Consider the following 13053-nt stretch of genomic DNA (forward strand, 5'->3'; position numbering starts at 1 on the left):
CTCTCGCGAGACCTCTAGTTTTTTTTTTTTTTTTTTTGTCGATTATGCTTATTATAAGGAGTCTCCCCCTACCGACACAGCAGTGGAGTACAACTCTTCTCTTAGTTCCGTCAGAGGCTTGATTCAGCGTTAAAATCAGACTGGCGGGATTATAATTCACTCCCTTCACGCTACCCCCAGCCCAGCTGTCCTGGTTTTGCTTATCGCCCTACGGCACGGTAACAATTCTGGCTTTCTTCATTCAAGGACAGGCAGAGGAGGGGAAGAGTCCGGGGTAGAGGCGCTGAAGCCAAGCCGGCTTGTGAACTGGAATCGCCAGGTACAATTTAGGCATCTTTGCGGCTTCTGTGAGGTTTTACTCGGGCATTTCATATGTTCTTCAGCTGACTGGTACCTCAGGCAACACTGTAAAATAATAAAATATACAGATGTTGAGATCAGAATGCGTGAATTTGGCGTCAGTGTTGGAGCGCATCTACTCGGGGCATATTTACATTTCGTTTCATGTTGCAAATATATAGCATGTTGTTGTTATACAGTCGTGAATACTGAGGTGTTTGTAGTTAATTAAGAGTACAATAAACATTAATGGCTTTGATTATTGCAGTCATTTTACAGGCCAAACCGATTATTGTTGCATTATTGTAATATGAATCACTGCCTTCATTTTCTGTTAATTATAACTTAGTCCGCTAAATATCTATAATGCTAGAAACATGACAAAGGCTTAAAATATAAGTATTTGTGAACAAATTTGTATAAACAAGTATGCAAAAACGAATAACATTGTGAGTGTTCGATGCTCGTGCCTTTAATGGTCATATTTGTGGAGCTAAAGAATGGATGTAATTAGACGTGCTGGAGAAATACACAGGCGCGCGCGCGCACTCGGAGGCCTAGTTCCCGAAAATTAAGTCTTGTTTCCGTTCAGCACCTGTCTACTTGTAACCTTCCCGTCTCCTTTGGTTTTCTGGTACGTAACGCTCAAATTGCGTGCGTGTTTGTGATATCGGTTTATTGAAATTCACTGCCAAGCACGGTAATTTGAAGTATAGCCTAAAATGTTGTCGGATTTTCCTCTCATAGCTTTCATGTCATATTTGACCAGATTAATGGGTTCATTGTTTTTGTTTATTACGGGTATTTTTGTTTTGTTTACACTTATTTTAACGCCTTGGGTCGTTCCCGCTATAGCTGTCGAGATAATGCTGTATATTGCCATTTCCCCATCATGTCTTAATATTTGAATAAAATGTTATACTGCCGATTTGTAAAGATGCAAGACATTAGTTAGTTTTTTGGTAATATTTTTAAATAATTAGGTTTTTTTTTCTGTATGTGTCCTTGGTATCACTTTCTGTCTTGTTAGTCTTTTGCTGTTTCCCTTTAGCTATCAAAAGCAAAGTTGGGATGACATCATCCTCCAGGCAGTGTCAAAATTAAGCCCCTCACTGAGAAATGACTTAACTGTAACTGTTTTTATGTCCATCCTCCTGTTAATTTTCTTGCCATTGTGTAAATAATTAAGCTAGGCCTACAATTAATCAAAATATAAGTGTCTATGCTCAGTTGCAATAAATCCCTTAAGTTAAGAAAACCTTTAGAGATAACTGTAAGGGTATATTACTGAGGATTTTCTTAAACTTGACCAGAGCATATTTCTGAAAGTCTGTCTGATATACTTACATTACAACACAGGCATATTGATTTAAGTTTGAAAGCTCAAAATATACCGCATAACAAGAATGACCCGCTTGGTCTCACAATTACGTAGAAACTTCTGACTCAGATGTTGATGCAGTTATGATAAGCTTTTAGACTTCAGAAGATGTGCGCCGCTGGGAAAAGTTAATTATAGTCGTACAACTGCCTCAGAGAAGGGTAATTAACGTTAACATTCTATTGTAGCATGCACACTACCTCATCAACTGGGGGATTGTTTGAAAGCTTAAAATATTGTAGTTGTAATTGTAATAATAGCGTCTCTACAGTTGGCTTCTGGACAGCATGAGCACAAGTGTGGATGTGTTGGCACGTGTTTGCTACTAAGCACTCTCTCATGAAATATTAGACGGACAGACCACGAAACGGAAAATTCCATCAATCTCAGTGGCGCTCGTCAAACTGTCAGTTTTGAAATGTTTTGGCCTGTTGGTCATGTCACGCTGTGGGTACCAAGAAATGGCAGCATGAATAGAACATCATTTAGGTTTGCTGGTAGTATTAATTCGGTCAAAATCTTTGCTTCCACTGTTATGTAGATGGAAATTCTGACTGATCTAGGCCTTTAAAGTAATCACGTTTACTCTATTCTATGCTTTCTGGGATTTTTAAACCTACTTGTGGTCATTACAAAATTAAGAGTTTACTTTATTGCATTGCAAATAGAGATTGAGGATTTTAAAGTGTTAATTCACCCCTTCACTAACACAAAACTAGTCTTATCGAGATGGAAAAAATGGTGAAACCAAGTACAGACTGACTGTACAAATAAGAGGATGCAATGGGTAGTGCAGGCTCTTAATTTCCATGGCAACAGAGTTCAAACCTGATAGATTAAGGTTTGCTGGCAATGATTGTGACAAATGTTTTATGGTTTAGCATTAATGTTTCCCGTTAAATTGGAAATGACCGGCTATCATCCTTCCCTCACAGGAAAGCATTGTGGAAAGTTAGACAGAGAGAGAAAGCTGTGTTTATTGACATGATGGTGTGCACAACAACGTGTAATCCCAAGCTGAAAACAAACCCCCCCCAGTGAACTTCATACATGGATTCCAGGATCTAATTTGAGTCCAGCCAGCCTCTCCCCCTCTGCCTATCCCCAATCCCCGCTTATAGCTACCCTTGCCCCCCATTTCCGGCATGCAGCTGTCTTTTAAGATATTAATAAATCCATTGAGACGGTGTGACTGATGAATTGCATTGCAGTCCTCCAAGCCTCTTTTCACTATTGAGTCCAATATACCACCGTGTCTACACCGTACGCAACAGTTGTCGTGTTGCGCCACGCCGCAACAGCTAAAGTCTGTCTACACTGGACGCGACAAAGTGACCTTGAACATCATTTGAAATTTGTGTCAGTACGTCATCAATAGAACGCAGCAGCAGTTTACTGTCGGGAATTTGTCGCACCGCGCCGCATCCAGTGTAGACAGCATAATAGGTTCTATAGTATTTTGTCGCGCCGCTCGCGTCTGGTGTAGACACGGTGTTATATTGGACTCAATAGTGAAAAGAGGCTTGGGGGACTGCAATGCAATTCATCAGTCACACCGTCTCAATGGATTTATTAATATCTTAAAAGACAGCTGCATGCCGGAAATGGGGGGCAAGGGTAGCTATAAGCTATAATCTTCCTTGTTATTTTAAGATCGGTTTCTCTGAAACCGCCAATAGATTATGTAATGAGCAGTCTAGTTTAATGCATTTGGCACCAATTCCTTTATTAAAATATGTTAATATTCCATGGATGGTGCCTTTGAGAGCTTGTATTTCATTCTTCAGAGCAAAAATGACAATATTTGTGAACTGTTGTTCCATACAATGAAGGTCAAAGTTATTGTATGGACAAAAAGACAACTTTTATCAAAATATCTTCTTTTATGATACACAGAAGGAATAAAGTCATGCAAGCTTGGCACGGCATGAGAGTAAGTGCATGATGACAATTGTCATTTTTGGATAAACTGTCTCTTTGATTGTGTAAAGGTTGGATTGCCAAGATCACTTAAGTGATGCTTTGTGTAGCATATACATAGCAGATAAAGGGTTGGATGGACAAAGTGGCAGCTGGACTGATAGAGAGAAGTGACACCTTCAAAAATAGAACTCCACACAGTTAAAGGAGCCAGGGGGAACAGAAATAGCCTTGTTTAAACAGACACTCACACAGCTGCAGTCACAACAGCACGGCTCTGAGCATGCAAAATTACTTTTTAATTATACATGCGTATGAATTTAATTTAATGGATCACAAATCTATTTTGTTGCCTCAGTTTTTCATCTTGTGCCTTTCATTTACAGGTCATACTGAGCTTGGCTCAGAACAGTGAGATCACCGTAGTTTCCCAACCAACAAAAGAAAAGACACCATGAAGACCTCAGACATTTTCCTTCTGCCTGCTGTGCTCCTCATGTTACTCTTCCACTGCTGTCTTGCACAGAGTGAATCCGACCTCATAGTAGCAACACGGTTGGGCCGTGTGCAGGGTGTACGCTTGCCTGTTCCAGACCGGAGTCATGTGATCGCTTTCTTGGGGATCCCATACGCTGAGCCTCCTATTGGGAAGAGACGTTTCAAGAAAGCAGAGCCAAAAAAACCCTGGAATGGAATCTTCGAGGCTAGAGACTACCCAAATGCCTGCTATCAATTTATAGACACCTCTTACCCAGGCTTTCCAGGTATCGAGATGTGGAACCCCAACAGAATGATGAGCGAGGACTGCCTTTACCTTAATGTGTGGGTACCTCCTACCCCTAGGCCGCAGAACCTCACTGTAATGGTCTGGATATATGGCGGAGGCTTCTATAGTGGTTCCTCCTCTCTAGATGTCTATGATGGACGGTACTTGGCTTACTCCGAAAAGGTAGTAGTTGTGTCTATGAACTATCGTGTTGGAGCTTTTGGATTCCTCGCCCTCAATGGCTCATCAGAAGCACCAGGAAATGTGGGTCTCCTTGATCAGAGGTTGGCCCTCCAGTGGGTCCAAGAAAACATCCACTTCTTCGGTGGTAACCCAAAACAGGTCACCATTTTTGGTGAAAGTGCTGGGGGAGCATCAGTCGGCATGCATGTTCTGTCACCAGACAGCCGCCCGTTCTTCACTCGTGCCATAATGCAGAGCGGTGTTCCTAATACCCCCTGGGCTACTGTTAGCTTTGATGAGGCCCGTCGGAGGGGCACCTTGTTGGGCAAACTTGTTGGCTGCAGCGAAGGTAACGATACTGAGTTGGTTGACTGCCTGAGAAACAAACATCCACAGGAACTAATTGATCAGGAGTGGCAAGTGCTCCCCTATAGCAGCCTGTTCCGCTTTTCCTTTGTGCCTGTCATAGATGGCATTTTCCTTCCTGACACCCCAGAAGCCATGATTAACTCGGGTAACTTCAAATACACTCAGATCATGTTGGGTGTAAATCAGGATGAGGGATCTTACTTCTTGCTGTACGGTGCACCAGGATTTAGTAAAGACAATGAAAGTTTGATATCTCGAGAAGACTTTCTTGAAGGTGTGAAGATGGGTGTTCCTCATGCTAATGAGATTGGCTTGGAGGCAGTTATGCTTCAGTACACTGATTGGATGGATGAGAACAACCCCCAAAAGAATCGAGATGCAATGGATGATATTGTAGGAGATCAAAATGTCATCTGTCCTCTGCAGCACTTTGCAAGGTCATACGCTCAGCACACTAGCCTCCATACCCAGCCTGGAGCTGCAGCTCCAGGGACACTAGGCTGGGGAAACTCCGGACCAACAAGTTACAACAGTGGCAACTCACATGGTAAGGTCATTATAATAGTGAAGAATAAACATAGTATAAAACACTCCGGTGTGAAGCGGCAACAGTTAATAAACTAGCTGACAGATGCCAGCATGAAATCCAAGACCACTAGGATGAAGAAGAGAGAGCAAAACGCAATTTTACAGAGCGTATCTTTAATGCAAAATAGTTCAAGGCCAGTTTTCTCAATCTGCACTGCCCCTTTTTGTCCTTAGGTGCTGTGTACCTTTACCTGTTTGACCACCGAGCCTCAAACTTGGCCTGGCCTGAGTGGATGGGAGTAATCCATGGTTATGAGATTGAGTTTGTGTTTGGCTTGCCATTAGAAAAACGACTCAATTACACAGCAGAAGAAGAGAAACTCAGTCGACGAATGATGAGATACTGGGCCAATTTCGCCCGCACCGGGTAAGAGAAATAGCAAACGAGTCAGGTGCACATGAAAGATTAGTCATATTGCTTTTTTTTTTCAGATAAAGGTTCAATTTATCTATTAGTTATGGAATGATTTAGTTTTGCCTGGAAGGTAACTCCATGTCTACTTTTTTCTGTCTGCATGAAGTAATCCCAACATTAACACTGATGGCACCATGGACAGTCGGAGACGGTGGCCTCAATATACTGCTACTGACCAAAAGCATGTGGGCTTGAACACAGAGCCACTGAAGGTGCACAAGGGTCTAAGAACACAGGTTTGTGCTCTGTGGAACCGCTTTCTGCCTCGTCTGCTTAACATCACAGGTAATGAACCCAACCAGTAAATTCCACTGTCATGCAAATAGATTTTCTTATATTTATTAACATGGACATAGAGGAACTACAGAGGAACTGTAGGTTATTTTTTTAGAATTTAGTTTGAAGGTGAGAAATTGCAGGCTTGTGTTATGGATGTTTAGGAGAGGGAGTCTACATAACAGAAGTAAGATTAAATCGTCTTACAAAAGATAATGTGTTAGGTTCTGTTTATCTACTCAATTTTCCTCTACCTCATTTCTTTCTTTGAACAATTTTGAAATCTGAATTAACTAAAAAAATGTACTCTATGCTTTTCATGAAATTAAAAGTGAGAATGTGTAGATTTATTGTTTTCAGGAGTATATTTTGTATTATTATTATTAATAATATTATTTTTGTTGTTGTTGTTACTGTTTGGTTTTTCATTTCCTTCTGTGGGCAAAATAGGTTCAAAGAACATACAGTAATAGCCATAATATAAACCATTTGCTGTTTCTCAAGGAAATGCCTTGTCTGTGCAAATGTATCATTTGTGCTCTGAATCTAAACAAATGTCCTTTGCCAACTATTACACTGGAAGTGAACCAGAATATGAAGCAATTAAACACTTGTTCTTTTAGGTGGGGGCTGGGAGGGTTGTGCAGGACTGTCTATAGTGACTTAAAATCGTAAATGATCAAATTAATTCTTCTGTGGGGGCTGTTGGCAATTGCTTTGTTAAATGGGTGGGAACTTTATAGTGATATGGTACTGCGGAGTAGTTTAATGGATTACTTAATTTTTTACAGCTCTCTGTATAGAAATTTTCCTATTTTCTGCCTTTCTAAAAATCATCCTTCCCCTTCAACTTTTTTCTCTTGCCTTTCTCTCAAACATCTTGTTGTTTTCCTCTTATTTATTTTCATATTTCTTGCCCAGACAACATTGATGATGTTGAGCGACAGTGGAAAGTGGAATTCCATCGCTGGAGCTCTTACATGATGCACTGGAAGAGCCAGTTCGACCATTACAGCAAGCAGGAGCGCTGCACAGACCTCTAGATAAATCGTAAACTGATGACCATAACCCTTAATAGTCTCTTTTCAGAATGGCAAAGGTTTCCAAAGCTTTTTCGTTGATAGCTCTCTCAGAGTAGGCATGTGAATGTTGCACTTTTGTTCCTCCCTGTGTAGGATATTATTCTTATCAACCAATGATATTATGTGACAATATACAAGTGGTATCTTCCGATATATAAGGAGCGGAGGTGAATTCAGGCTGCTATTAGAGATTATGAAGTGCTACGGTCATCAAATGTATGTATCAGAAAAAATGTTATAGTTATATTACCTCTAAACAGTGAACGTGCATGTCTGTTCCACTGGAACCTAGAAACCCTCATTTACACTGGTCCTCAGGATCTCACTTTTTTATTATTATTATTTGTTTTTATCCTGTTTTCTTATAGGCTTAAATTTATAAAGGCTGCTTCACATTACATTTATCTCCACTCTGTATCTACCACTTCTAGTCAGTATTTCATGTGCTAGTTTATCCCATTTAACATGTGAACTTGTCTGCTGTCTCTGCTTTCTGACTGTAGTCCAACTCAATATACCAATACTTCATGCAGGAATCAGGAGCCATTTAATTTCATGTATGTTGTCTAACTGTACTGAATTGTTTCTGTGTGGGCAAGTCTGTGTGTTAAAGTACTAATATTTAAATCCTATTTTTTATTTTGATTGCTACTTACATTGCATGCATTCTAGTGCCCACAGCATGACTCTTCTTGTGTGTATGTATGAGAGAGAGAAAGTCTGTGTTTACCATATACCAACTACATAGGTCAATATACGTGCTTATGTGTGGAATACTACTAGTGAATTCACCTCTTCTTAGTTCAAATTTCATACGGGCATTGTATGTTTGAGTGTTTTATCTTAGAGGAAGAGAGCTTGGTGAGTAAGACTAATGTTGTCTGTGTGCCAAAGGGTCAATATCATGTTTTCTCCCTTGCCGTCTCCCTCTCCCGATGGGAAAGGCTTCTCATTACGATAATGGAGGGAGAGTAATTTACTTAGTGCTCATTTGAAATGACAGCCCGCTGTGTCAGCCATCTTAACTCCAGCCCTACCTTCACCCTTTTGATGCAGTGGGAGGACGATGAAAGAAAACACAGGCAAAGGAAAGCTGTGAGGACAAACAAGAATACAGGGTTATAAAGCCACTCCTATCATGTCCTATATTTATTGTAATATTTGGTGTATTTTTTTAAGTAAATTATTTTCATGGTTGCATCAAGTATCAAAAGAACTAATGTGGAGTGTTTTTAGTTAGCTAAAAAAAAAGAGCAAATATTTTATTTTTGTGTATTTATTAAGAGTGTGGAATTGCATACATATATTTGCATTTTGTCTGTGAATCTGGATCAAACATTATTTTGTATTTTACTGTGTGAATGTATCATGGTCAATCATTCTCTCATATACACTGTCCCAATGTGCATATTCATGTTTATTATGAACATGCTAGTCTATGCCTGTCTATGCCTAACTTCCTGTCAGCCTGTTTTACTAAATCTATTGTACTTGTCTAGAACCATTCATCTAGCATTTTGTTAACACTGTGGAAGGGATCGGGTTGGCACTAAGCATTTAACCTCTGAATATGACTGGAATAATATAGATTAGCTTTAAAAAAAGAAAAAAGAAAAAAGCCATTTAAGTGGAAATAATATATTGTACTAGCTAGACAAATGTTACACTGGCAGTAGTGTGTTTAGGCACCATGCAAATGACAGAATGATTTCTACCAAGGGGGACCCACTCCCCCGGAACGCTTGCTTAGGGCCCCCAAAACTCTAAACACAGCTGCATACGCTATGATTATGCTTGTTTGTTTATGGGCCTGAATGACAGGTGCTTTTCCTTCCACTCCATGAAATCCCCTTGTGCATGCCCTAGACACCTCCTCCTTTGTATTATGTGCTTTAAAAATTGACTGTTATCCTCTCTGACAATATTAGTACTGATGTCTGTTAATAATATTACATATTTATGGCTATAAAAACATTATAATAGCCCAGATATAGATATTGATGTTAGCAATAACAAAATACACCTAAAATTGAATATTTATTTGAATGCATTGATGCTCATGTAATGTCACTGACATGACTGATAAAAACAGTGGTCATGAATTGACAGCAATGATCATGGGTGTTGTAACTGTCTATAAATCAACTGTTTCTTCAGCAATATAGAGTGCCATATGCTATCTTACTGATATTTTTCTTCAGTTTTTAATGTTGTTTGTCAATTTTTCATTAATTTTAGTATGGCTTTATAGTTTTCCTAATTTTAGAAATTTAGGCAAGCAAATTAGTTATAATTTATTAGTTATAGATACCTTCCTCTTAATTTCATCACAAAGATAAAATGTTATCTATAAATACTATATTGTAAATCCAAGTTATTCTACCCCAAATATATGTAGAACATTGCACATGGCTGAACAAGCATATTATGTTCTGCATTTGTTGCTCTTTGACAACATGCATATAATAATAATAGCAATCACTGTTATTGTTGTTCTTGTTCATTTTTTATTATTATTATTAATTTGGTCCAGATATTGCCGGCTGTGTCAAATTAGTGCCGAACATGTATAGTGACAGCATCGTGCAAATCCTCCGCATGGTGTTATTTGTCTTATCCGCCCTCTCTGGGCACCATATCAGAAGCTTTCCAACGCAACCTCAATAAACAGTTATGGACTTAAAGGAAAGCTGCTTGATTGTGTGGTTGTTCTTCTCATTAAAAATACATCTGAACATGAATTCTAGTTGACGGTTTTGTGCACCAGAGGGCAGTACAGGCCAATATAAAGATTACACATTGTACAATATAAGCCAACACTTCCTTTCTTATATTTTGTTTTCATCTTTAACAATTAAAAAAATAATAATTATATAATATATATAATTAACTTCATAGAAAATAATAATAATAAAAAACAGTAATTGGACGTTATACTTTATTTTTTAAAAGCGTTTTCCTCTCGGTGATCACAAAGACGAGCATGTTGGGTAAAAAAAGCAGCAACGGTTTCAACCAAGACAACAGCAAACGTATCGCTTCAGAAATTATACATCGAAATGGTTTTGGGGGTATATATATATATCAACGCACATGAAGTGAAATAACGAACGAATTGCGCAGTTTCAACGCAGCTTTAATGTACTGAATAATTCTTTGGTGTTGACCAATAACGACCGACGGCTGTAATTTAGACCAATAAGCACCATTGAATCACAGTGTCATCTGTATGGCGCACTTATGCAATCCGTTTAGTTAAGAATGTTTTTATTATTATTTCATAATGTAAATAGTTTAAGAATTAGTATCGCGGTCGTTTTAAGTCAATCATCGGTACACAAGTCCGCTAGCTGTCTCCTAACATTTCTAAAGCGCAGTCCTTGTTTTTCAGTTGTAAATCAAAACAATGACTTCAGCCTCTACCAAGGTAACGTTAACTTAAATGTGTTGATAAATATGGCACCTAAAGCAAGATTAAATGTTTACCTTGATAGTATACATCCATGCTAATTGTCTTCGTATTGGACATGTTTTTCTTGTTTTGTTAATAAAGCTATTGGCTATCATGCTAACTATCAACCTAATACCAGTTTCAAAACATACAAGTTTTCGGATACACTCGCTTCAGTCTTTTTCGTGTTTTACGTATGTAACTGTTAGGTTGGCGAGATATTTTCTGCAGCTGGAGCTGCATTCACAAAATTGGGAGAGCTAACCATGCAGCTGCATCCAGTGGGAGATAATAGTCCAGCAGGGTGAGACACTGTGTATTTACCGTCATGTGCTTTAGAATATACACACTGCATCAGGCTTTTGGTATGATATAATTACATTTTCTTACAAATCTAAAGTGTGTATATTACACACACTTTGTTAATTTTGTAAGGTATACATTTTGTCCAGCACTGCTCTTGGTAATGCATATGGTTACATGCAAAATATTACATTTTAATTTTTTTGGCATTTTCAGGAATTTCCTAAATAATCCCCCCAAAATGTACCAGCTCCTTGTCTGCTTTGGCCTATAATATGATAGTTAAGTTCAGTATGTTAACAATAAATTAGCAAATTATTGAGACATTTTCATGTAAACTCTTTAATATTATCCCATTTGGATTTGTACTTGCAATTGCTTCAGGAGGTCATGGACAAGATAAAGTATTGTTTTCAATGGCATTATGGGTCTTGTAACTTCCATTGCTGTTTACAAGCAGAGCTAGGTGGATATACACAGAGTTTGAGATTACTTGAACACATTAAGCTTATCCTTACAAAATAACCCACACAATGTAAGGACACCTGTCTCACTTAATCCTTTGAATGTTACTGTGTTAGAGTCTGTAAATTTCAATAATGGTGTCTTCCTCAAGTGCAGGTGAAATTTTAACTTTAATGCTTTTTAATGCAGTTATAATACTTTAAATCTGGAAAGGAATGCTGGTTTGTTGATCGCCATTGTTTATGTAAATTAAAGAAAAGCCAAAAAAGTAAAAAAAAAATAATAATTATATTATTAATATACTTATGAATTTTTTATATATGTTTGTAGGCCATGAAAAGTCATTATTCGGTGTGTAGCTTGTCAGCATCTAATTAGACATTTCTTAAACATTAGGGCACAAATGAAAACAACAGTTAAGAGGAAGATTTATGAAGATAGTGGAGCTCCTTTATCCACTGACTCACCAAAGAAGAGTACCAAAAAGATTCCGGTGTCTATGGCTCCCCCAGCCCCACCTAAAGTAATCGCTGTGCCAACCTCTCAGGTTGTGGTGACTGCGGGTTTACAGCGGCCAACCACAGGTCCATCTAGCATTAAATCATCAAAGACGGCAGGTAAGTATTTCTTAATGCATTAATTTGTGTTGCATTTATTTTATACTTGCAAAAAAACAAAAACATTACTTTAGTCAACCTTAAATAATTTCAGCATTTTGAATAGTAAAATATAACTGCATTCGTATAATTTTTCCTCAGATGTCACTCTCAGTGCACTGAATGACTCTGATGCCAACAGCGATCTGGTAGATATTGAGGGGTTGAGTGATAGTTCCACATCTAAAAAGCTCAATTTTGATCAAGGTAAGAAACAGCTTCTCAATAATACGTTTTTTTTCTCTAAATTTTGAACAAAATTACTTATACTCAGGTATGTATTTAAATTACTTAAATTGTGTCTATTATTCAGGGTTTTCATTGTCTGCTATTTCTGTTGTCTGTTTTTTCCGTTGTTCCCAGTTCTTAAAGGGGAAAATAATATCTGTATTTATTTTTTCCCAGCAGATAGTCTAAATCTCGACTCCAGTCTCATCATGAATTCCAGCGACTTGCCATTGTTATCCCGTTGAAATCTTCTGCACCATACTATCAGGAAAAGGAACTAATCGTGTCACTTCAGTGCGGGGTTCAAGAAACTTGGCATTTTTTAATCTGGAGAAAGTTCTCTCTTTTTTCCAGGAAAATACTTATTTCTAAGTTAATAGTGAAGCTAGGCATATTTTATCAATGTAGGACACAGTTTTGAAAGATGCTAGCAAATATTGCTTAATACATATTTCTGTTCTGAGTCCAAAATGCATAATTTTAAAGTAAGTTACTGTAAAGGCATTATTGTGTACATTTTTTCCCAACCATTATCAATAAAGCATTATGACCATTACGTTGTTTTTGGGGGGGAAGCTGGACAAAAACCTTGCAATGCATTGTTGAGTGTCAAAGCTTTGCTTGGTACAGT

The 13053-nt window shown here is 38.2% G+C and overlaps 3 protein-coding genes across 4 annotated transcripts in view; 2 read left to right on the plus strand and 1 right to left on the minus strand.

Moving 5' to 3' along the window:
* The window catches only part of LOC107668186 (mucin-3B-like), a 30518-nt gene extending 20526 nt beyond the window's left edge, over positions 1–9992 (minus strand). Inside the window, exon 1 of the mRNA XM_016459983.1 lies at positions 9466–9992. Coding sequence (XP_016315469.1) covers positions 9466–9492 — 27 coding nt within the window. The 5' untranslated portion in view covers positions 9493–9992. The remainder of the gene's footprint in view (positions 1–9465) is intronic.
* ache (acetylcholinesterase (Yt blood group)) lies at positions 43–8923 on the plus strand. The gene is made up of 5 exons (XM_016459974.1): positions 43–319; positions 4027–5505; positions 5721–5913; positions 6068–6246; positions 7159–8923. Exons 2-5 carry the CDS (start codon positions 4095–4097, stop codon positions 7278–7280), a joined length of 1905 nt encoding a protein of 634 aa, XP_016315460.1. The 5' UTR covers positions 43–319; positions 4027–4094; the 3' UTR covers positions 7281–8923.
* Positions 9993–10456: 464 nt separating the features above from the next.
* LOC107668195 (chromatin complexes subunit BAP18-like) lies at positions 10457–13047 on the plus strand. 2 transcript variants are annotated; one of them, XM_016459998.1, is made up of 5 exons: positions 10457–10746; positions 10980–11074; positions 11935–12155; positions 12297–12401; positions 12603–13047. In XM_016459998.1, exons 1-5 carry the CDS (start codon positions 10726–10728, stop codon positions 12665–12667), a joined length of 507 nt encoding a protein of 168 aa, XP_016315484.1. In that variant the 5' UTR covers positions 10457–10725; the 3' UTR covers positions 12668–13047. The 2 variants fall into 2 exon arrangements, with proteins under 2 accessions (XP_016315484.1, XP_016315477.1); XM_016459991.1 differs by having other exon boundaries at positions 10458–10746; positions 12600–13047.
* Positions 13048–13053: the final 6 nt, after the last annotated feature.

Source organism: Sinocyclocheilus anshuiensis, unplaced genomic scaffold (assembly GCF_001515605.1).
Source record: "Sinocyclocheilus anshuiensis isolate Anshui unplaced genomic scaffold, SAMN03320099.WGS_v1.1 scaffold337, whole genome shotgun sequence".
NCBI classification, from domain to species: Eukaryota; Metazoa; Chordata; class Actinopteri; order Cypriniformes; family Cyprinidae; genus Sinocyclocheilus; species Sinocyclocheilus anshuiensis.